Here is a 24965-nt window from a genome sequence, read left to right as displayed (position 1 = left end):
GGGGGATTTGCAGTCAGGAAACAACTCACCAGGTTCTGAACATTTTATCTCAACCTGAATATCTGTTCCGAAGAAGGGTCACAGGACCTGAAATATGAACTCTGCTTTCTCTCCACAGATGCTGCCAGATCTAAGTTTTTTCCATCAATTTCAGTTTTTTTGTTTCTAAATAGCACTGGATTTTGAACATGGAAGAAAAGAACAGTGTTCACATCAGGGAAAAACCGTACGCATGTTCTGTGTGTGAACGAAGCTTTACCCAATCATCTGGCCTATCACGACACAAATGCAGTTCGAAAAGAGAGAAGCCATGGAAATGTGTGGACTGTGGGAAGGGATTCATTTCACCGTCAGTGCTAGAAATCCATCGGCGTGGTCACACAGGGGAGCGACCGTTCATCTGTTCCACGTGCGGGAAGGGCTTTACTCAGTCAGCCAATCTGCTGGAGCACCAGCGAGTTCATACTGGGGCGAGACCATTCACCTGTCCTGAGTGTGGGAAGAGATTCACTCAGTCATCCAACTTGCTGACTCACCAGCGATCTCACACTGGGAAAAGGCCGTTTACCTGCCCCGAGTGTGAGAAGGGATTCACTCAACATTCACACCTGCTGAGGCATCAGCGGGTTCACACTGGCGAGAGACCCTTTAAGTGCTTGGACTGTGGGAAGTGCTATAAAAGTTCTGGGGAACTCATGTCCCATCAACGTATTCACACTGATGAGAAGCCATTCAGGTGCTCTCAGTGCAGCATCGGGTTCAAGCACTCATCTGATCTCACTGTCCACCGGCGCTGCCACACCGGAGAGAGGCCTTTCACTTGTTCAGAGTGCGGGAAGGGTTTCACTCAATCTTCGACCCTGTTCAATCACCAGCGAATTCATACCGGGGAGAGACCGTTCCCCTGCTCCAAGTGTGGGAAGAGATTCACTCGGCCGTCTCACCTGCTAAGTCACCAGCGGGTTCACATTAGCGAGAGGCCGTTCACCTGCTCAGAGTGCGGAAAGGGGTTTACTCAGTCGTCCAACCTGCTGAGGCATCAACGAGCTCACAAGTAACTGCAGTGATTTGATCTTGCTGTTGATGACAAAGTTGACCACACCGCCCTGCTCCAATGCATCTCGCCTCGTTGCCTGGGTGTGCAGTCTCTAGGTCCCATTCTTACTGAGCTAACTGTTGACGGAGAGTCTCCTGCAGCAGCTACTCTTCTGCTCCCATATGGATGTCGTTGGTGTCTCCCAGCGATTTGATCCTTGCCCCCTCTGTCAAAAAAAAAAAGTATCATTGTTATTTTCTGTATTTTTGATTGTGGATGAATACGGAAAAATGTTTCGAAACCAAGGACTGTGGAAGGAATTGATGAATTTACAGAAACAAATGACTGAATGTCATTTTGCGCTTATTGACAATGCTGCTATGTTCAGACTGTGAAGGCAGATATTTATGGATGGCAGGACACTGGGTTATGAGAATGCGCAGAGCGAGATTTCGCTGGCCTTTGTCAGCTGATTGGATTGTTCAATCATGGATGTCAAAGGTCATCAGCCTGATGGTAACTCTGCAATTGGTTCAAGGACAGCTTGTACAGGATATAGAGACAGATCAGTGGGCTACTGGAAGGACTCTGTACTGTAAAAAATACCTGAAAAAGTTAAAAATCACACAACACCAGGTTATAGTCCAACAGGTTTAATTGGAAGCACTAGCTTTCGGAGCGACGCTCCTTCATCGGGTGGTCACTCTGAAAGCTAGTGTGCTTCCAATTAAACCTGTTGGACTATAACCTGGTGTTGTGTGATTTTTAACTTAGTACACCCCAGTCCAACACTGGCATCTCCAAATCCTGAAAAAGCCAGTTTTTCTCCCACCACATGCTGCAAGCTGTTGCCTTAACTCATACTGAAGAGATTTTGTCATGACTCTACCATTTGCCTTTGCTTCCTCTGAAGAAGGAAAGCAACACGGAGAAAAGAGATTGACAGACAGGAAGGCCTAGCAAGCCAGAAAGAGAATGTGTGAAGTAACCTGTGATCTGAAGCTTTGAACTATGTTACCCACTTTGTTTACCTCCACCCATAAACATAATGTACTTTTTGTTTGTGTCTGTAAGGGTTTGATTAGATTCCCTACAGTGTGGAAACAGGCCCTTCGGCCCAACCGGTCCAGACCGACCCTCCGAAGAGTAACCCACCCAGACCCATTCCCCTACCCCTGACTAATGCACCTAACACTATGGGGCAATTTAGCATGGCCAATTCACCCTGACCTGCACATCTTTGGACTGTGGGATGAAACCGGAGCACCCAGAGGGAACCCACACAGACACAGGGGAGAATGTGCAAACTCCACACAGTCAGTCGCCCGAGGCTGGAATTGAACCCAAGTCCCTGGTGCTGTGAGGCAGCAGTGCTAACCACTGAGCCACATTTGAGTTTTAGATAGTAGAGGCACAAGCTGATAATTTTAGTCACCGTGATTTACAGCATAGGAAAAAGCCCTTCAGCCCATTGAATCTGCACCACTTCATGGCTGTTCACTTGTGATTAGTATTTACTTTATTTGTAATATAGTTCTTAAGTACAGGAACCTGGTTTGTGTTTTCTGTTAACTGGATCCCATTAGTAAGGTAAAGCAGGAACTCTGCATGTTTAACTAAATTACTAACTTTTGTGGTGACCCTGGGAGTCGTAGAGATGCAAGGAATGGAAACAGACCCTTTGGTCTAACTCCATGCCAACTAGATATCCCAACCTAATCTAGTCCCATTTGCCTGCATTTGGCCCACATCCCACTAAACCCTTCCTATTCATATATCCACCCAGATGCCTTCTAAATGCTGTAATTTTGCAAGCCTCCACCACTTCCTCTGGCAACTCATCCATACACATACCACCCTCTGTGTGAAAACGTTGCCCCTTAGATCACTTTTTTTTTCTTTCCCTTCTCACCCTAAGCCTATGCCCTCTAGTTTTGGACTCCCCCACTCCAGGAAAAAAAAACATATCTATTTACTCTATCCTTGCCCCTCATGATTTTATACACCTCTTTAAGGTCACCCCTCAGCCTCCAACGCTCCAGGGAATACAGCCCCAGCCTATTCAACCTCTCCCTATAGCTCACATCCTCTAACCCTGGCAACGTCCTTGTAAATCTTTTCTGAACCCTTTCAAGTTTCACAACATTTTTCCGATATGAAGGAGACCAGAATTGCACGCAGTATTCCAAAAGTGGCCTAACCAATGTCCTGTGCAGCAGCCGCAACATGAGCTCCCAACTCCTATACTCAATACTCTGACCAATAAAGGAAAGCATACCAAACCGCTTCTTCACTATCCTACCTACCTGTAACTCAACATTCAAGGAACTATGAGCCTGAACTCCAAGGTCACTTGTTCAGCGACACTCCCCAGGACCTTACCACGTAGTGTATAAGTCATGTTCTGATTTGCTGTCCCAAAATGCAGCATCTCGCATTTATCTAAATTAAACTCCAACTGCCACTTCTCGGCCCATAGGTCCATCTGATCAAGAGTCCCATCGTACTGTGAGGTAACCATTTTCGCTATCCAGCACATCTTCAATTTTGGTGTCATCTGCAAACTTACTAACTATTCCTCCTATGTTCACATGCAAATCATTTACATAAAAGATGAAAAGTATTGGACCCAACACCGATCCTTGATGCACTCCACTGGTCACAGGCCTCCAGTATGAAAGGCAACCCTCCACCACCACCCTCTGTCTTTTACCTTCGAGCAAATTCTGTATCCAGTTGTCCTCTTGTATTCCATGAGATCTAACCTTGCTAACCAGTCTCCCATGGGGAACCTTGTCGAATGCCTTACTGAAGTCCATATAGATCACATCTACTGCTCTGCCCTCATCAATCCTCTTTATTACTTCTTCAAAAAAACTCAATCAAGTTTGTGAGACATGATTTCCCACCCACAAAGCCATGTTGACTATCCCGAATCAGTCCTTGCCTTTCCAAATACATGTACATCCTGTCCCTCAGGATTCCCTCCAACAACTTGCCCACCACTGATATCAGGCTCACTGGTCTATAGTTCCCTGGCTTGTCTTTACCACCTTTTTTAAATAATGGCACCACATTTTCCAACTTCCAGTTTTCCAGCACCTCACCAGTGAGTATCAACGATCCAAATACCTCAGCAAGGGGCACACCAATCACTTCTCCAGCTTCCCACTCAGTTCTAGGTTACACCTAGATTAGATTACATTACATTACAGCGTGAAAACAGGCCCTTCGGCCCAACAAGTCCACACCGACCCGCCGAAGCGCAACCCACCCATACCCCTACATTTAACCCCTACCTAACACTACCGGCAATTTAGCATGGCCAATTCACCTGACCTGCACATCTTTGGACCGTGGGAGGAAACCGGAGCACCCGGAGGAAACCTACGCAGACACTGGGAGAACGTGCAAAATCCACAGAGTCAGTCGCCCGAGGCGCCTGATGAGGTCCTGGGGATTTATCCACTTCTATGCGTTTCAAGACATCCAGCACCACCACCTCTGTGACATGTCCATTTTTCAAGATGTCACCACCTATTTCCCCACATTCTATATCTTCAACATCCTTCTCCACAGTTAACACTGATGCAAAATACTCGTTCAGTATCTCGCCCATCTCCTGCGTTTCCACACAAAGGACTCCTTGCTGATCTTTAAGGGGTGAAAATGTGATGCTGGAAAAGCGCAGCAGGTCAGGCAGCATCCAAGGAACAGGAGAATCGACGTTTTGGGCATAAGCCCTTTAAGGGGCCCTATTCTCTCCCTAGCTACCCTTTTGTCCTTAATGTATTTGTAAAACCCTTTGGATTCTCCTTAATTCTATTTGTCAAAGCTATCTAATGCCCCCTTTTTGCCCTCCTGATTTGTCTCTCAAGTATACTCCTACTGCCTTTATACTCTTTTAAGGATTCATTCGATCTCTGGTGTCTGTATCTGACATATGCTTCCTTTTTTTTCTTAACCAATCCTTCAATTTCTCTAGTTATCCAGCATTCCCTATACCTACCAGCCTTTCCTTTCACTCTGACAGGAATATACTGTCTCTGGAATCTCGTTATTTCATTTCTGAAGGCTTCCTATTTTCCAGCCGTCCCTTTACCTGTGAACATCTGCTCCCCCAATCAGCTTTTGAAAGTTCTTCCTTAATAACGTCAAAATTGGCCTTTCTCCAATGTAGAACTTCAACTTCTAAATCTGGTCTATCCTTTTCCATCACTATTTTAAAACTAATAGAATTATGGTCGCTGGCCCCAAAGTTTCCCCCACTGACACCTCAGTCACCTGCCCTGCCTTATTTCCCAAGAGTAGGTCATGTTTTGCACCTTCTCTAGAATGAACATCCACATACTGTATCAGAAAATGTTCTTGTACACACTTAAATTCCTCTCCATCTAAACTCTTAACATTTTGGCAGTCCCAGTCTGTGTTTGGAAAGTTAAAATCCCCGATCATAATCACCCTATTATTCTTACAGATAACTAAATCTCCTTACAAATTTGTTTCTCAATTTTGCGCTGACTATTAGGGGGTGTATAATACAATCCCAGTAAGGTGATAATCCTTTTTTTATTTCTCAGTTCCACCCAAATAATGTCCCTGAAAGTATTCCCAGGAATATTGTCCCTAAGTACAGCTGTAATGCTATCCCTTGTCAAAAATGCCACTCCCCCTCCTCGCCACCCCTTTTCTGTCCTTCCTGTAACATTTGTATCTTGGAACATTAAGCTGCTACTCCTGTCCATCCCTGAGACATGTCTCTGTAATTGCCATGATATCCCAGTCCCATGTTCCTAACAATGCACTGAGTTCATCTGTCTTTCCTGTTAGGCCTCTTGCATTGAAATAATTGCAGTTTAATTTAACAGTCCGACCTTGTTCCTGACTGCCCAGTCTATTGGACTCATTCCCTTTCCCAACAGATTGATTCTTTCCTCACTATCTCTCTGGGTCCCCCTACCTTCCTAGTTTAAATTCTCCTGAACAGCTCTGGCAAATTTCCCTGCCAGTATATTAGTCTCCTTCCAATTCAGGTGCAATCCGTCCTTCTTGTACAGGTCAATCCTACACAGAAGAGATTCCAAAGATCCAAAAATGTGAACACTTCTTCCCTGCACAGTTCCTCAGTCACGCATTCATCTGCTCTATCCTCCTATTCCTGCCCTCACGAGCTCGTGGTAATCCAGATATTACTACTCTCGAGGACCTTTTTAAATTCTTACCTAACTCTCTATATTCTCCTTCAGAATCTCATCCTTTTCCCTTCCTATATTGTTGGTTCCAATGTGGACAATGCCCTCTCCCCTTTGAGAACACTCTGCACCCTCTCTGAGACATCCTTGATCCAGGCACCAGGGAGGCAACACACCATTCTGATTTTTCACTGCTGACTGCAGAAACATCTGTTTCTGCCTCTGACTAGCGAGTCCCTATCTCAATTGACGCTTGGAACCTGACGTACACCTCATTACATTAGAGCCTTTCTCCATACCAGAAACTTGGCTGTTCGTGCTATATTCCTTGACAGTCCATCATCCCCTACATTTTCCAAAACAGCATACGTGTTTGAGATGGAGATAGCCACATGAGATTCCAGCGCTACCTGCCTACCCCTCCTACCTTTCCTGGAGTTAACCCATCTACCTTACTGTATCTGTGGCTTTTCTCCCTTCCTATAACTGCCATTCATCACACCCCCAGCTCTTGTAAATGCCTCATTGCCTCAAACTGCAGGTTCAACTGATCCATGCGATTTGATAGGATTTGCAACCAAAAACACTAACTGCAGACATAATCATCAGTAACATGGAAACGCTCCCTAAACTCCCACATCTGACAGGAAGAGCACATCACTCCACAAAAGGCCATCTTTGCTCCTTCACAATCTACAGGCCCAGAAAATAGCACCATCTTTTTGCTCTAAAAAAAGAGCTTCAGTACTTATGGTTTATATTTTTAAATTTTAATCAAGAGACAGATCTCAATAAAATATTAAATCAGGAAAGAACCTACTCACTACTGTAGACTTACAGCAAGGGGCTTGCGAATGCATATTTCCCCCAAATGAATAATAACTCCCCTTCTTTCTATCTACACAGTGCCACTGGGCGACATTCTCCAAAACCAGACTATTAGATTTCGGATGCACACTGACAATACCAAGCCAAGCCTCACCGCCATCTCTTTCAACTCCTATGCTGTTGCTAAATTATCAGATTGCAAATCCATCATTTAGTGCTAGGTGAGCAACAGTTTATTTCGAATTGTAATATCGTTGTCTTTGAGTTTGGGAAGGAATTTACCGAGTCATCTCACTTGCTGATAGGTAAGAGTCTGTTTACCTGCTCGGTGTGTGCAAATGGATTCACTGATTCTCCTATCCTGCTCCCACACCAATAACCTCACACTGGGGATAGACCTTTTACGTGCCCAGATTGTAAAAAGCATTATTAAAGTTCAAGGAAACTGATGCACCATCGGTGTGTTCACACAGGGGAGAGACCACTCGCTGTGAGACAGGATTCGGGTGATCATCTCAATTCACTCCACACGGCAGTGGGAAGAGGCTGTTCCCATGCTCCAAATTGAGAAGGGATTCATAACGAGGGATTGAGTATAGAAGCAAAGAGGTTCTTCTGCAGCTGTACAGGGCCCTGGTGAGACCACACCTGGAATATTGTGTGCAGTTCTGGTCTCCAAATTTGAGGAAAGACATTCTGGCTATTGAGGGAGTTCAGCGTAGGTTCACGAGGTCAATTCCTGGAATGGCAGGACTACCTTACGCTGAAAGACTGGAGCGACTGGGCTTGTATACCCTTGAGTTTAGAAGACTGAGAGAGGATCTGATTGAGACGTATAAGATTATTAAAGGATTGAACACTCTGGAGGCAGGAAACGTTTCCGCTGATGGCTGAGTCCCGAACCAGAGGGGACAGCTTAAAAATAAGGGGTAGGCCATTTAGGACAGAGATGAAGAGAAACTTCTTCACCCAGAGAGTGGTGGGAGTGTGGAATGCTCTGCCCCAGAGGGCAGTGGAGGCCCAGTCTCTGGATTCGTTTAAGAAAGAGTTGGATAGAGCTCTCAAGGATAGTGGAATCAAGGGTTATGGAGATAAGGCAGGAACAGGATACTGATTGAGGATGATCAGCCATGATAGTAATGAATGGTGGTGCAGGCTCGAAGGGCAGAATGGCCTACTCCTGCACCTATTGTCTACTCTCATAAACTGCTGACACATCAGCGAGTTCACAACCTTTTTGTCACATCCAGACAAACATTGGGTTCTGTTTTCTGTAGATGTTAATAAAGTCCAGCCGAGTTATATGTGTTAAATTCTAGTTAGTTAAATTGTGTTTTCGGGAACACAAAATATGCTGACTCTTTTTAAGTCTCTAACAAAGCTTTGTTCCTCTGGGAAAGGTACTCCATCTCCCAGTCTCCTTTAAGTTCACTCCAACAAGAATGAGGAGCTCGTGACGATTCTTCATCACTGAAACTGGGATAACCTGATTGACTGTCTCTGCCACTCCCCTCCCTTTCCACTTGCCAATTGGGCTAAACAGCCTCTCACGTCGCTCCTGTCGAGCAGCTGAACCTGAATCTTTTGGTCATAAAACAAAGGATTGTGGGCACTGGAAATCTGAAACGAATCTTCAGTTCTGAAGAGGGATCACGGGACTTGAAATATTAACTCGGTTCTCTCTCTCCACATGCTGAGCGACATCAGAAAGGACACCAACAGGTTGGCCAAATGGGCAGGACTTGGCAGAGGAATTTCAAAGCAGAGAAACGAGAGCTGTTGCACTTTGGTAGAAGATACATGAAGAGACAATACAGGCTTGACGGTACAATTTGTAAGGGGCGTTCAGGAGTAGCGGAACCTTGGGGTTCAACAAAGAACAAAGAAAATTACAGCACAGGAACAGTACCTTTCAGCCCTCCGAGCCTGCACCGATCCAGATCCTCTATCTAAACCTGTCGCCTATTTTCTAAGTATTTCTATCCCACTGCTCCCTGCCCATTCATGTATCTGTCTGGATACATCTTAAATGATGCTACTGTGCCCGCCTCTAGCACCTCCGCAGGTAATGCGTTTCAGGCACCCACCACCCTCTGCACAAAGAATTTTCCACATATATCTCCCTAAAACTTTTTCCCTCTCACTTTGAACTCACGGCTCCGAGTAATTGAGTCCCCCACTCTGGGAAAAATATTCTTGCTATCCATCCTGTCTATACCTGTCAACATGACCTGCCAACTCTTGTACTCAATACCCCGTCCGATGAAGGAAAGCATGCTCTATGCCTTCTTGACCGCTCTATGCCTTCTTGACCACTCTATCAACCTGCGTTGCCACCTTCAGGGAACAATGGACCTGAACACCCAGATCTCTCTGTACACCAACTTTCCCCAGGGCTTTTCCATTTACTGCATAGTTCACTCTTGAACTGGATCTTCCGAAGTGCATCATCTCGCATTTGGCCGGAATGAATGGCATCTGCCTAACTCTCCAATCTGTCCTGTTGCATTCTCTGACAGTCCCTTTCACTATCTGCTACTTCACCAATCTTGCTAATTAGACCACCCATACCTTCCCCCAGATCATTAATGTATATCACAAACAAGAGTGGTCCCCACATGGATCCCTGTGGAACACCATTGGTCACAGTTCTCCATTTTGAGGAACTCCCTTGCCCTCCTAGTCTATGTCTTATGCTACCCAGGCAGTTCTCTATCCATCTAGCTAATACAACCTGGACCCCATGTGAATCCTCAACGAGTCCTTGTACACAATTCACTGAAAGGGAGTGCTTAGATGTATCAGGTGGTAATGAAGATAGACTGTATGTTGACCTTCATAACAAGATGGTTTGAGTACAGGAACAAGGATGTCTTGCTGCAGTTAGACAGGGCACTATGAAGGCTGCAAACTGAATAGTGTGCAATTTTAGTCCCTTATCTGAGGGAGAATGTTCTTGCTACAGTGCAGCGAAGATGTTCCAAATTGATTGTTGCGATGGCAGGATTGACACATGAGCCTGAGTGAGCTGCCAGAATTGATAGGGTCCAGCCTGAGAGCCAGCCTCAGCCCTAACTGAACTGAGTCAGCCCCGTTCTGCTCTTGACACTAGTAACAATGACTCTGGCCTTTGGATACTGAGAGTAACAGCAGCAGCAGCACTGAGAGAAGGCTGACATGGAGACGAAGGGGCAGAAGGAAGTGTGCAAAGGAAGAGGGGAGGTCAGGCGTCAAGAATGGAGCTTTGCAGAGACGCTCATGAACTCCAGAGGCAAGGAGAGGTGTGGAGCCTACTAATGTTGACTCCCAAGTGATGTGGACAGCCTATAGAAACAATTAAACAGTTGTCATTTGGAACACTTTGGTGAGGGCTGTTGTCATGGTAATTGTGTGTGTGGGAGGGACAGGCAAGTTGGGGAAGTGTGTCAGTATTGAAGGGAGAGGCCCAAACCAGTGAAGCAAAGGTATTGATCTGAAGCTGGAAGGGCATGGCAGGTCAGACAAAACATTGACTTTCCTGTCCCTCAGATGCTCTCTAACTTCCAGCACCTGCAGTCCTCCCTGTCTCCGAAGCAAAGGCATCCCATTGAGTTGAGGGTGCAGAAAGTAGGAGAATGTCGTGACTGAAGTGGAGCAGAATTTAATAATGGGTCCATGAGACATAGGAGCAGGGATAGATCATTCAGCCCATTGAGTCGCTCCACCATTCAGGAAGATCACAGCTGATCAGATGATCCTCAACTTCACTTTCTTGCCTTTTCCCAGAATCCTCGATTCCCTTATGGATTTCAAAATATCTCCATCTCAGCTTTGACGATACCACTTGGCCTTGGTGATGGCCTAGTGGTATTATCGCTGGATTGTTAATCCAGAGGCCCAGATAATGTTCTAGGGACCCAGGATTGAATCCTGCCACAGCCATGAATCCATTCTCAATTGCTGGAAAAACCCCATCTGGTTCATTAATCTCTTCCAGGGAAGGAAACTGCCATCCTTATCTGGTCTGGGCCTACATGTGACTCCAGACCCACAGCAATGTGGTTGACTCTTAACTGCCCTCTGGGCAATTCGGGATGGGCAATAAATGCTGGTGACGCCCTCATCCTGTGAATGAACAAGAAAAACCCAGCCTCAACCGCTCTTTGCAATCAAGAATGCCACAGATTCACTTCCCTCCAATGCCTCCACACCTCTGTCTTCAATGTGCAGTCGCTGTGAGTGTAATGGTGGAACGGTGTACAGAGCGTAAACGGGTTCTGTTGTGAATGTGAAACGCCAAATTATTCGCCTTCCCCTCCATGTTTTGAAGAGGGGGCAGTTGTGAAGTGTGAAAATGCACAGGGTTAACCAGAATGCATCAGCTTTCATGCAGAGGTTCAGACTTTGCATGGGATCCTCCCACTGCACACTACCCTTTAACTCCGCCAGGCCTTTAACACTGAGGCTGCCCACCTCAGTGAGATACACGGAAGGGTTTTCACCCACCCACAGTGACAAGCTGGATAGTGCTGACCGATCATTTGTCACAGACCAGATTGGAGTCGCTGGTTTTGGACTTGAGTTAGTTGAGTTTAAGAAATTGGTTTGTCATCACTCGGTTAGTGTATTCCTGTGGCTTTACGTTTGTTTTCAAGACGACAGTGGCAGGGCAGCTTAAGACTCTCGGGTAGGATGGCAAAGTGTGGGGTTTGGGAAATGGTTGTATACTGTTAATGTCAAGCTAGATTGGTATTCCAGAGGTCAAGACCAATGATTTGGGTTCAAATCCTGCAGTCATAGCTGCTGGGCTTTCAGTTCAAATAATTAAAACAGGAATTGAAATCAAGTCTCAGTAATAGTCGCTTATTTTGCTGTGAGGAACACATCTACTTCAGTAATGTCTTTTGGGAAGAAGATCTGCCATCTTTGCCTGATATAACTCCAGAACCATAGCAACAGACAAAGACAGGATTTATACAATTAATGGTAGGGCCCTGGGGGTAGAATTGTTCAACAGAGAGACCTAGGGGTTCAGGTACATAATTCTTTGGAATTTGTGTCACAGGTAACAGGACAGTTAAGAAGGTATGCTTGCATTCATTGCTCAGACCTTTGAGTAGAGGAGTTGAGATATCATGTTGAGATTGTGCAGGACATTGTTGAGGCCTGTTCGGGAGTACTATGTGAGTTCTAGTCTCCTGGTTAGCACTGCTGCCTCACAGCACCAGGGACCCAGGTTCGATTCCAGCCTTGGGCAACTGTCTGTGTGGAGTTTGCACATTCTCCCTATGTCTGCGTGGGTTTCCTCCGGGTGCTCTGGTTTCCTCCAACAGTCCAAAGATGTGCAGGTTACGTGAATTGGCCATGCTAAATTGCCCCATAGTGTTTGGGGATGTGTAGGTTAGGTGCATTAGTCAGGGGTAAATATAGGCTAGGGGAATAGGTCTGGGTGGGTTTACTCTTCAGAGAGTCGGTGTGGACTTGTTGGGCTGAAGAGGAGAAAGTGAGGGCTGCAGATGCTGGAGATCAGAGCTGAAAATGTGTTGCTGGAAAAGCGCAGCAGGTCAGGCAGCATCCAGGGAACAGGAGAATCGACGTTTCGGGTATAAGCCCTTCTTCAGGCTGAAGAGCCTGTTTCCACACTAGGGATTCTATGATTTATTATTCTGGCGGGGGGGAATTCAGAAAATATTTACCAGGATGTTGCTGGGAATGGATGGCTTGAGATATAAAAATGGGACTTTTTCACAGATACGTAAGATATTGAGGGGCAACCTTACTGAGGTTTATAAAATCACGAGGGACACAGATAATCATGAATGGTCTTTTCCCTACAGTGGCAGAGTTGAAAACTAGGGGGCATATTTCTAAGGTAGAGGTGGGGTATTGCAGATGCTGGAGATTAGAGTCAACAGTAGAGTGGTGCTGGAAAAGCACAGCAGGTTAGGTAGCATCCGAGGAGCAGGAAAATCGACATTTTGGGCAAAAGCCCTTCATCAGGAATAGAGACAGGAAGCCTCCAGGGTGGAGAGATAAATTGGGGGGAAGGAATGAGGCATATTTTTTAAGGTGACAGGAGAAAGATTTGGTAAGGACATGAAAGGCATTTTTTTGAACACAGAGTGGTTCATGTTTGGACTGAACTGCTCGAGAAAGTGGTGTCAGCAGGTACAGTTACAACAGTTCAAAAGACATTCAGATAAGCTCGTGAACAGGAAAGGTTTGGAGGGATATGGGCCAAGCGCAGGCAAGTGGGATTAGTTTAGTTCGGGAATGTGGTTGGCACGGACTGGTTAGACTGAAGGGTGTGTTTCCCATGCTGTAAGACTCTGAGAGAGGTTGAGTCGGTTAGTGCTGCATTCATTAGAGTTCAGAAGAATGAAAGGGGGGAGATCTCATAGAAACCTAAAAAAAAGTTAAAAGGGCGAGACAGGTTAGATGTAGGAAGAGTGTGACTGGTGGTGGGGGAGTCTAAATCCAGAAGTCAGAGTTTAAGCATAAGGGTTAACCTTTTAGGACTAGGGTGAGGAGCAATTGCATCACCCAGAAAGTAATGAACAGAAAATGGTTGAGGCCAGAACATTCTGTTCTTTCAAGAAGAGGGTAGATATAGTTCTTGTGACGAGAGATTAAAGGATATGGGGGCAGAGCTGGGTTAAGGTATTGAGCTCCATGATCAGCCATGATGATTATGAATCATGGAGCAGGTTTATGTGGTCAAGTGTCCTACTCCTCCTATTTCCTGTGTTTCTATATGTTACTGCACCATCATGGTTTTAGATAATTTATATCAGGTACCTTGCCTCCTATTTGGATTTTCTATCAGACCATAAGGAATAGTAACAGTAGATTCTTTTGATTAGATTCCCCACAGTATGGAAACAGGCCATTTGGCCCACACCGACCCTTTGAAGAGTAACCCACCCAGACCCATTTACCCCTGACTAAAGCACCTAACACTGTGGGTTATTTAACATGGCCAATCCACCCTGACCTGCACATCTTTGGACTGTGGGAGGAAACCGGAGCTCCAGGAGGTAACCCACGCAGACACTGGGAGAATGTGCAAACTCCACACAGACAGTCATCTGAGGCTGGAATCGAACCCTGGCACTAAGTACTCAGTTTATTCGTCCCTCAAGCCAGTTCTGCCATCCAGTGAGGCCATCGCTAACTTGACATCCCTCACATCCACTTTCTAGTATTTTCCATGGAATCCTTGATTCCCCTACTAGTCAAGAATCTATCTCTGGGGGAGCCAGATGGTGGTACATTGGAACTTACAGAAAGCATTTGACAAAGTCCTGCGTAAGAGATGATTGTGCAAGATTAAAGTGCACGGGAGTGGGGGAAGTGTATTGAGCAGGATAGAAAACTGGTTGGCAAACAGGAAACAAAGAGCAGATAATAAGGGTCCTTTACAAATTGACAGGGTAGTAACTAGTAACCAGGGATCGGTGCTCGGACCCCAGCTATTCACAATGTACATTAATGATCTTGGATGAGGGAACAAAATGTCACGTGTCAAAAGTTTACAGATGCCAAGTTGGAGTGGGGGGGTGGGGGCGGTGAACTTTAACAGGGTTGCAGAGATCTCTTCAGCAACCCTAACCCTCACCCTCACCCTAACCCTCACCCTAACCCTGGACAGGTTAGGTGAGTGGGCAAATCACTGGCTGATGCGGGATAATTTGGATAAATGTGAGGTGATTTGCTTTGGAAGCAAGCACGAGGAGGCAGATTACTACCTGAACGGCTGTAAGTTGGGAGAGGGGAGAGTACAGCGAGACCTGGATGTCCGTGTGCACCAGCCGCTGAAGGTAAGCACGCAGGTGCAGCAGGCGGGAAAGAAGGCAAATGGTACGTTGGCCTTCACTGTGAGAGGTTTCAAGTACAGGAACAGAGATGTGTTGTTGCAGCTGTACAGTGCCTTGGTGAGGCCACACCTAGAATACTGTGGGCACTTTGGTCTCAGTAAGCTGACGTTTACCAGGCTGGTTTTGGGGATGGTGGGACTGACGTCTGGGGAGAGATCGACTAGGTTAGAATTGTTTTCGCTGGTGTTCAGGCGAATGGGGGGAGGGGCCATAGAGACTTATAAAATTCTAACAAGTCCAGACAGGGCAGACTCAGCGAGTTCTCGATGGTGGGTGTATCCAGAAACAGGGGTCACAGTCTAACGGTTCAGGGCAGACCACTTAAGATGGAGATGAGGAGACATTTCTTCACCCAGAGAGTGGGGAGCCTGTGGAATTCATTACCACAGGAAGGAGTTGATGCCAAAACATCGAAGAGGCGGCGAGGTATAGCATTCCGAGTGAATGAGATCAAATGGGAAGAAAGCAGGATGAGGCTTTTGAATTGGAGGGTCAGCCATGATCGTGATGAACAGTGGAGCAGGTTCAACGGGCTGAATGGCCTTCTCCTATCTTCTAAGTTTCTGTCTCAACCTTAAATATACACAAAGATTCTGCTCCAGAACCTTGACTGGCAAGTAGTTCCGAAGACTCTCAACCCTCTCAGAGAAAAACAAATTCTTCAACTCCGCCTTAAAAATGAGAAAATTCATAAAGCCAAAGTCCAAACAGATCCAGGAGTGCTAGTGTAGGATTCTCTAAAGATTGACTTGCAGGTTGAGTCCATGGTTAAGAAAGCAAATGTAATGTCATTTATCTAAAGAGGGATGGAATGTAAAAGCAGCGATGTGCTGCTGAGACTTTATAAAGCTCTAGTCAGGCCCCATTTAGAACACTGTGTCCAGTTTTGGGGCCCACACCTCAGGAAGGACATTCTGGCACTGGAGCGTGTCCAGAGGAGATTCACACGGATGATCCCTGGAATGGTCGGCCCAACATATGACGAATGGCTGAGGATCCTGGCTTTGTATTCATTTGAGTTTAGAAGGTTGAGGGGAGATCCAATAGAAACTTACAAGATAATGCATGGCTTAGAAAGGGTGGATGCTGGGAAATTGTTTCCGTCAGGCGGGAATACTAGGACCCGTGGGCACAGCCTTAGAATTAGAGGGGGTCAATTTAGAACAGAAATGAGGAGACATTTCTTCAGCCAGAGAGTGGCGGGCCTGTGGAATTCATTGCCACAGAGCGCAGTGGAGGCCGGGACGTTAAATGTCTTCAAGGCAGAGATTGATAAATTCTTAATCTCGCAAGGAATTAAGGGATACAGGGAGAGTGTGGGTAAGTGAAGTTGAAATGCCCATCAGTCATGATTGAATGGGGGAGTGGATTCGATGGGCCGAATGGCCTTACTTCCACTTCTATGTTTGATGGTTTTATGGTCTTAACTTGGCGCCCCTTAATTCCTTTTAATCCTAGGCTCTTCCATGAGGAGAAACATCATCTCAGCAATTATCTTCTTTTCTTTTATTCTTCTAAGTCTTTCGATGTGCATCTGATATTTCCAGCTCCTATACGACACTTGAAATCCGTTCTTCACTTCGCGGACTGGGGAAGGTTTGCTGTTTGCTTTCTGTTAGAGTCTGAGGAAAGTAACTTGATTATTTTGCGTGGACAGTGTTTGTCTATATGTTATTTTACAAACAAAGATTTGTGTGGAGGCATTAACTTATTTGTTTGTGGGCATTGGATCTAAGACAAAGTTTAGATAACGCCACTCCCCAGTGGATTGTTCTACCAAACAGTGGAACACCATCTTCTTAACCACAGCTTGGTGAAGGTGCTCCGACAGAGCCATTTGGCACAATCCTGACTTGCAGCATTTTCAGTCAGTGATCAAAGAGCACGAGCAATATGTCTAAAGTATGTGATTAAGTTGAGTATGTGGGGATGTCGGTGTTGTTAACATGTTACCATATCACTTCCAGCCATTCAGCCCTTCACGTCTGCCTCCCACCATATTGTTGGATCATGGCTGATCTAATTGTGACCTCAAATCACATTAATGCCTGCTCCCTCAAATCTATCTATATTTGCTTTAATAGTATTCATTGACGTCCTCCAGTCTCTGTGGAAAAGGTTTCCAAAGACTGATTGAAAGAAAAGGTAACAAAAACAGATACTGTTGTAGAAACTCAGCATTTGTTGCAGCACCTGCAGAGAGAAAGCAGAGTTAATGTTTCAAATTCAGTGACCCTTCTTCAGAACTGGGGAAAAGGAAATCCTCCTCATCCTTCTCTTAAATGAGAGAGATTTTAAATTTAAACTAGTTCCAGTCTTTCTCACAAGGTGTCCACCCTGTTAAGACTCCTGACCATTACATATCAAGTCATTCAGATCTGTAGCATGGAAACAGTCCCTTCAGTCAAACTTGTTCATGCCGACCAGCTATCCCAACTTAATCTAGTCCCACTTGCCAGCCAATATCCGTCTAAGGCATTTCCTATTCATATACCCATCCAGATGCCTTTTAAATGTTGCAATTGTACCAGCCTCCACCACTTCCTCTGGCAGCTCATTCCATACATGTGTGGAAAAGTTGCCCGTTATGTCTCTTTTATATCTTTTCCCTCTCACCCTAAATCTCTGCCCTCTAGTTTGTCTATTTACCCTATTCATGCCCCTCATGATTTTATAAACCTCTATAAGGTCACCCCTCAGCCTCCGAAGCTCCAGGAAAAACAGCCACAGCCTGTTCAGCCTCTCCCTATAGCTCAAAACCTGCAACCCTGGCAATATGTTTCAAGAAGATCAACTCTCATTCTTCTAATGTGCAATGGATGCAGGCTGAGTCTGTCAAACCTTTCCTTATGAGTAAACCCCCATTACAGGAATTAATTACATTAGCCTTTTTGTATTCCCAAGCACCTGTTCACTTTCTTCATGTGCATGGTGTGATGTTCTGAAATACAAAAGAAACAGAAATTGCTGGAAAATGCCACCGTCTGTGGAGAGAAAGCAAAGATAACATTTCATGTCCGGCAACCCTTCTCCAGACCTGCTGTCACTGACCCACACCATTTCCACGGGTGCTGCCAAGCCTGCTGACTTGCTCCAGCAATTTCTGGTTTTGTTGCAGAATCCCCAGTTTTTTGTTTTATTTGTGTTTCTGTGCATGCTGTGACTGAGTTGCACGTGTAAAATCCTCCTTCTGGCAACTTGCCGGCATAGTTGGCTCAGTGGTTAGCACTGTTGCCTCACAGCACCAGGAACCCGGGTTTGATTCCAGCCTTGGGTGAATGTCTGTGTGGAGTTTACACGTTCTCCCCACCAAGCCTGTGTCGGCGTAGGTTTGCTCTAGTTTCCTCCCACAACCCAAAGGTGTGCAGGTTAAGGTGAATTGGCCGTGCTAAATTGCCCATTGTGTTCGGATACATGCATATGTAGGCTCGGTAGATTAGTCAGGATAATATAGGATAATAGTTAAAAATCACACAACACCAGGTTATAGTCCAACAGGTTTAATTGGAAGCACACTAGTAGCACTAATTGGAACCTATTGGACTATAACCTGGTGTTGTGTGATTTTTAACTTTGTGCACCCCAGTCCAACACCGGCATCTACAAATCAGAGGATAATAGGGTGGGTGACTCTTCGGAGGATTGGTGTGGACTTGTTGGGCCTGTTTCCACACTGCAGGGATTCTATTCTATGTCTTTCTCCCACTTTCCACACGTCAGGATCATTACAGCAAGTGGTAAAAACCCCTGGCTGCTGTATAAATTGACCTAATAACTTTGCATGTTTGTCTTGAAACACCATAAGGTCAACAGCGGTGCCACGCACACACCAACAAGAGACAACCCATGCCAATGTGATGATGACCCAAAGCCAAATCCAGGGGGAGGAATGCATTCACAAGTCCGGCACTGCGCAGGCGTGCGCCCCCCCGGCCTGGCGCATGCGCATTGCCGGCGGCGACCCGGGCTCGGCCGGAAACGTCGGCGGTCGGCTCCCATCGCGGAGGAGAGCAGCCGGGGCCGCGGTGAGTGCATGCGGAGCTCGCTACTGGGCTAGGAAGGCTGCGTGGACAGCCGCGGGGCTCCGCCGACCGGGAGCGAGGTGCTCCCCCGGGCGCCGGCTCGCTCCGGTTTTACGGCCTGCCGCGCTTTGCAGGCCCGGGCTTGCGGCCGCCATCTTTATTGGGGGCAGTGGCGACGGGGCCGCCATCTTTACTGTGGGCGGTGGCGACGGGGCCGCCATCTTTATTGGGGGCAGTGGCGACGGGGCCGCCATCTTTACTGTGGGCGGTGGCGACGGGTCCGCCATCTTTATTGGGGGCAGTGGCGACGGGGCCGCCATCTTTATTGGGGGCAGTGGCGACGGGGCCGCCATCTTGCTGCGGGGCAAGTTGCTGCCTTGGACCATGGGCCAGGCTGCAGCTGCTGTGGATCAGTGATGGAGGGTGTGCATGGGGCTGCTCCAAGAAGAAAATAAAAACAAAAAGAAAAATCAGCTTTGTCCTGGACGCTGTTGGGTCTCCTCACTGGCGTCACGTTCACTACCTTGTTAACAACTCATTTAATTTCCCAAATGCAAACCCCCCCCCCACTTGCAGAAACCTGAAAACACACATTTGCAAAGTTATTATTCTTAATCCCAGGATTGAAACTGTCTCTTTTCATTTTACTGTACCAGGCTGTTCCAATAAAGGTGCAACACTGACATCTCTCCAAAATATGGATAATCCCTCAGCTATGTCCTGCCCACAAAAGTCAAGACAAATCCATCTGAATCATTTATGCCTCATCAGTTCATTTAACCTGTCCATCTTATGGGTGCTGCCTGGCCTGCTGTGCTGTTCCAGCAATAAAGTTTCAACTTTGATCTCCAGCATCTGCAGACCTCACTTTCTCCTGCCCACAAAAGTCAAGACAAATCCATCTGAAACATTTCTGCCTCATCAGTTCATTTAACCTGTCCATCTTATTCTGCAGTGTATAGATTCTGCCTTCACAGCTTGCAGTCCCAGCTGTCCTTGCTTTTTCACCTAAGTTTGTCGTTTAACTCACCCAGGAAAGCAAAGAGCGCACCAATGTACTCCTGGACAGGGCCTTGGAGATGATGGACTGGTTTTGGGGAGTCAGGAGGTGAGTTGGTATTGCATAACTGCTGATTGGTTTTTCTATTCACAACATCCTTTGCTGGAGTACAGACTGATGGAGCAGAAATTATTCAGATGGATTTATCTGTGGACCAGGATGTTAGCTGGGGAATGAGATTTTAGATTACATTACAATGTGGAAACAGGCCCTTTGGCCCAACAAGTCCACACTGACCTGCCGAAGCGCAACCCACCCATACCCCTAACCTAACACTACGGGCAACTTAGCATAGCCAATTCACCTAACCTGCACATTTTTGGACTGTGGGAGGAAACCGGAGCACCCGGAGGAAACCCACGCAGACACAGGGAGAATGTGCAAACTCCACACAGAGAGTCGCCTGAGGCGGGAATTGAACCCGGGTCCCTGGCGCTGTGAAGAGATGTCAGTGTTGCAGCTTTACTAGAATAGCTTTTGTAACTGGTACAGCAAAATGAAAAGAGAGAACTTAAAGAATAATAACTTTGTAAATGTGTTTTTCAGGTTACTGCAAGTGGAGGATTTGCATTTGGGAAATTCAAACCAATTGTCACCTTGAGATCTGACAGTGTTGGTTGATTTATCAGGACCTGGATATTTGACATTCAAGGGTAAGGATTGAGTTTCCAGATGTTTGCCTGTTGTCATCTAAGAAAGATCTTTTTCATTTCTCCCTTATGGGTCTTGCTGAACATCTTAAATCCCTGTCCTTTAACTCTTTTATGATCTGATCATGAAAATAATCTTAATCCAGACTGATTTAGACAATCATAACCTTGTGTGACTGTGTCAAATCTCTCAACAATCTCCAAATTAACCTTGCAGCTAAAATTTCTCATCCTTGCAACTATTCTGGTAACCCTCTTCTGCACCCTCTCAGAAACATTTATATCCTTCATAGTGTGTCATGATCACTGAGTTACACGTAGCCTGATGTTCTGCTTTCCTATGTGTGATGTCGTAATGCTCCTTTGTGTATTTCCCCAACTGTGAGATTTTTCTCTGACTCCAGTGTGGGATAAAAGATGTGTGATATAAATATAAATATCCTTTGTAGAGTTTGGATGTCAAACAGGTGGTATATGGACGTTGGTTACGAAGGATTAAAGGAAATAAAGTATCAGTTATCAGGTGACTGCAAATGGAGGATTGTTGAAAGGGGTGCTAGAGCTGGACCAGGGAATTATAGGCATGTGTGTGTAACATAAATAAGAAGGAGACTATTGGAGAAAATAGTGAAGGGTAAAACTTTGATCGGGTAGTCAGCATGGCTGTGTCAGAGGGAGGCCATGCCAAACAAATCTGGTGGAATGTTTGTGACCAAGTATTAGTGTGAGGGAAGGGAAGTTGATATAGTATATATGGATTTGAGCAAGGTCTCTGATGAGGACCCACATGGGAAACTGATAATGAAGATCCAAGCTTGTGGGATCAGGGTAACTTGGCAAGTTGGCTCAGTGATAGGAGACAGAGAGAAGGCTGCTTGTGTGATTGGAGCCCAGTGTGCAGTGGCAAACCCCAGGGATCAGTCTCTAATTGTTCCTGATATTCGTACTGATGTAGGTGAGAACGTGGGTAGGGGAGACTATAAGTAAGTTTGTGGATGACGCATTGATGGGCTGGGTGACTGACAGTGAGGAAGAGGGTATTAGGCTATAGGAGGATATAAACGGATTGGTCAGATGGGTGGATCAGTAGCATGAGGATTTATCTTTACTCAGCGAGTCGTGAGTTCATGGAATGCCCTGCCAGTAGCAGTGGTGGACTCTCCCTCCTTATGGGCATATAAACGGGCATTGGATAGGCATATGGAGGACAGTGGGCTAGTGTAGGTTAGGTGGGCTTGGATCGGCGCAACATCGAGGGCCAAAGGGCCTGTACTGCGCTGTATTTTTCTATGTTCTACGTTCCAGTTGTGAGGTGATGCACTTTAGAATGAGGATCACAGTAAGGTAATACTCAGTGAATGGCAGGACACTCGGCAGCTCAGAGGAATGCACCTCTAAATACTTACCTGTGGATCCCTGAAAGGGAGTAGGACCGGATAATTGGGTCGTTCAGAAAGGAAAGCTTGTCTTTACCAGCTGTAGCATAGATTAGAAGAGAAAGAAGATTATGTTGGAGCTGTGCAGAACTTTGGTGAGGCTACTGGACTGTGTGCAGTTCTGGTCGCTGCAATATCAGAAAGATGTGCAGAACAACCTCGATGATCCGAACGAGACGGGCGGAGAGGAGTTTGTTAGAAAAACTCATTGTTTGGAGAACTAATCAGAGTTTCCGTGGCGGGGGGAATAGCAGGGACAGGGTTCCCCTGGCGATGGGGTAATAGCGGGGACAGGGTTCCCCTGGCGGGGGGTAATAGCAGGGACAGGGTTCCCCTGGTGGGGGGTAATAGCAGGGACAGGGTTCCCCTGGTGGGGGGTAATAGCAGGGACAGGGTTCCCCTGGTAGGGGGTAATAGCAGGGACAGGGTTCCCCTGGCAATGGGGTAAAAACAGGGACAGGGTTCCCCTGGCAATGGGGTAATAGCAGGGACAGGATTCCCCTGGTGGGGGGTAATAACAGGGTCAGGGTTTCCCCTGGCGACCCTGCTCCTGCTGCCAGCCCTGGCTGCCTGCTCTCTCTGTGCTTTAATTTAAATTTCATAAAATGTTTTTGGGACCTTGAGATTTTGTTCGGATAATCCAAACTTTGGATAATTGATGTTCGGATCACTGAGGTTGCACTTGGGAGGATGCGTAGAAGATTTACCAGGATGCTGTCTGGAATAGAGCATTTTAGCGATGGAAAGAGACTGGATTAGCTCAGGAAATTTGAGAGGGGACCCGATCGAGGTATTTCTGAGTATTAGCAGACTGGATAGGTTGAACAGAAGGCCGTTGGTCAATAACAAAGGGACATAACTTTACAGTTATGGGACTAATGTAGGTCATAGTGTATTTTTGTTGAAACTTTATTGCTGGAACAGCACAGCAGGTCAGGCAGCATCCAGGGAACAGGAGATTCGACGTTTCGGGCACAGGCCCTTCTTCATTCCTGAAGAAGGGCCTGTGCCCGAAACGTCGATTCTCCTGTTCCCTGGATGCTGCCTGACCTGCTGTGCTGTTCCAGCAATAAAGTTTCAACTTTGATCTCCAGCATCTGCAGACCTCACTTTCTCCTCATAGTGTATTTTTAGAAGGTACAGTCTTGATGGGTCAAAGGACCTCTTTTGCACCGTTTGATTATCTGATTTGCTTTTTGTTGAGAGTAATTGAGGAATTATTTTAAATCAGAAATCGCAGGGAGTGAAAGATCTTTGAAGTTTCTGGAGCAGACTTGACTGGGGTCAGAAGTAAATGTTGTTTCTCTCATATGAAGGAGTATAGAACATAAAACATTCTAGCGCAGTCCAGGCCCCTCGGCCCTCGATGTTGTGCCGACCTGCAGAACCAATCTGCAGCCTATCTGTCCTACACCATTCCATTCTCATCCGTATGTTTATCTCGTGACCATTTAAATGCCCTTAACGTCGGCGAGTCTACTACTGTTGCAGGCAGTACGTTCCACACCCCGACGACTATCTGATGTCTGTCCGATATCTATCACCCCCTTAAAACCATATCCCCTCGTGCTAGCCATCACCATCTGAGGAAAAAGGCTCTCCCTGTCCACCCTATCTAACCCTCTGATCATCTTGTATGTCTCTATTAAGTCACCTCTCGACCTTCTTCACTCTAACGAAAACAGCCTCAAGTCCCTTAGCCTTTCCTCATATGGCCTTTCCTCCAGACCAGGCAACATCCTAGTAAATTTCCTCTGCAGCCTTTCCAATAATTCCACATGCTTCCTGTAATACGGTGACCAGAAATGTACACAATACTCCAAGTGCGGCCGCACCAGAGTGTTGTACAGCTGCAGCATAACCTTGTGGCTCCAAAACTCAATCCCTCTGCCAATAAAAGCTAACACACCATATTCCTCCTTAACAATCCTATCAACCTGGGTGGCAAGTTTCGGGGATCTGTGTACATGGACACCGAGATCTCTCTGCTCATCTGCACAACCAAGAATCTTATCATTAGCCCAGTATTTTTTATTGCTGTTGTTCCTTCCGAAGTTAATCCTCTCACTCTTTTCCCACATTAAACTCCATTTGCCACCTCTCAGCCCAGCTCTGCAGCTTATCTATGTCCCTCTGTAACCTACAACATCCTTCAGCACTATCCACAACTCCACTGACCTTAGTGTCATTCGCAAATTTACTAACCCATCCTTTACGCCCTCATCCAGGTCGTTTATAAAAATGACAAACCGTAGTGGACCCAAAACAGTTCCTTGTGGTACCCCACTAGTAACTGAATTCCAGGATGAACATTTCCCATCAACCACCACCTTCTTTCAGCTAGCCAATTACTGATCCAAACCGCTAAATCACCCTCAATCTCATGCCTCTATATTTTCTGCATTAGCCTACTGTGGGGAACCTTATCGAACGCCTTGCTGAAATCCATATACACCAGATCAACTGCTTTACCCTCATCCACCTGTTTGGTCACCTTCTCAAAGAACTCAATAAGGTTTCTGAGGCACGACCTACCCTTCACAAAACTGTGCTGACTATCCCTAATCAAATTAATCCTTTCTAGATGATTATAAATTCTATCTCTTATAATCCTTTCCAAAACTTTGCCCAAAACAGAAGTAAGGCTCACTGGTCTATAATTACCAGGGTTGTCTCTACTCCCCTTCTTGAACAAGGGGACATTTGCTATCCTCCAGTCTCCTGACACTGTTCCTGTAGGTAATGATGACATAAAGATCAAAGTCAAAGGATTTGCAATCTCCTCCCTAGCTTTCCAGAGAACCTTTGGGTAAATTCCACCATCCCAGGGGACTTATCTGTTTTTTCACACTTTCCGGAATTGCTAACACCTCCTCCTTATGAAC

At 46.1% G+C, this 24965-nt stretch overlaps 2 protein-coding genes across 7 annotated transcripts in view; both read left to right on the top strand.

The window, feature by feature from the left end:
* LOC122543629 overlaps window positions 1-1676 on the top strand; it is a 43001-nt gene extending 41325 nt beyond the window's left edge. The window contains exon 8 of the mRNA XM_043682452.1: window positions 174-1676. Coding sequence (XP_043538387.1) covers window positions 174-1058 — 885 coding nt within the window. The 3' untranslated portion in view covers window positions 1059-1676. The remainder of the gene's footprint in view (window positions 1-173) is intronic.
* Window positions 1677-7001: 5325 nt separating this feature from the next.
* LOC122543499 (gastrula zinc finger protein XlCGF71.1-like) overlaps window positions 7002-24965 on the top strand; it is a 29495-nt gene continuing 11531 nt past the window's right edge. For 2 of the 6 annotated variants that reach the window (XM_043682253.1, XM_043682255.1), the window contains exon 1: window positions 18614-18937. In XM_043682253.1, the coding sequence (XP_043538188.1) occupies window positions 18694-18937 (244 nt within the window). In that variant the 5' untranslated portion in view covers window positions 18614-18693. Of the gene's footprint in view, window positions 7278-18613; window positions 18938-19742; window positions 20043-20540; window positions 20648-24965 lie in introns of those variants that run through there. The other 4 variants (XM_043682250.1, XM_043682254.1, XM_043682252.1 and 1 more) reach the window with 4 other exon arrangements.

The sequence above is a fragment of the Chiloscyllium plagiosum genome, chromosome 44 (assembly GCF_004010195.1).
Source record: "Chiloscyllium plagiosum isolate BGI_BamShark_2017 chromosome 44, ASM401019v2, whole genome shotgun sequence".
NCBI lineage: Eukaryota > Metazoa > Chordata > Chondrichthyes > Orectolobiformes > Hemiscylliidae > Chiloscyllium > Chiloscyllium plagiosum.
Note: the sequence above shows the minus strand (reverse complement) of the source record. Positions and strands in the feature narration are given on the sequence as shown.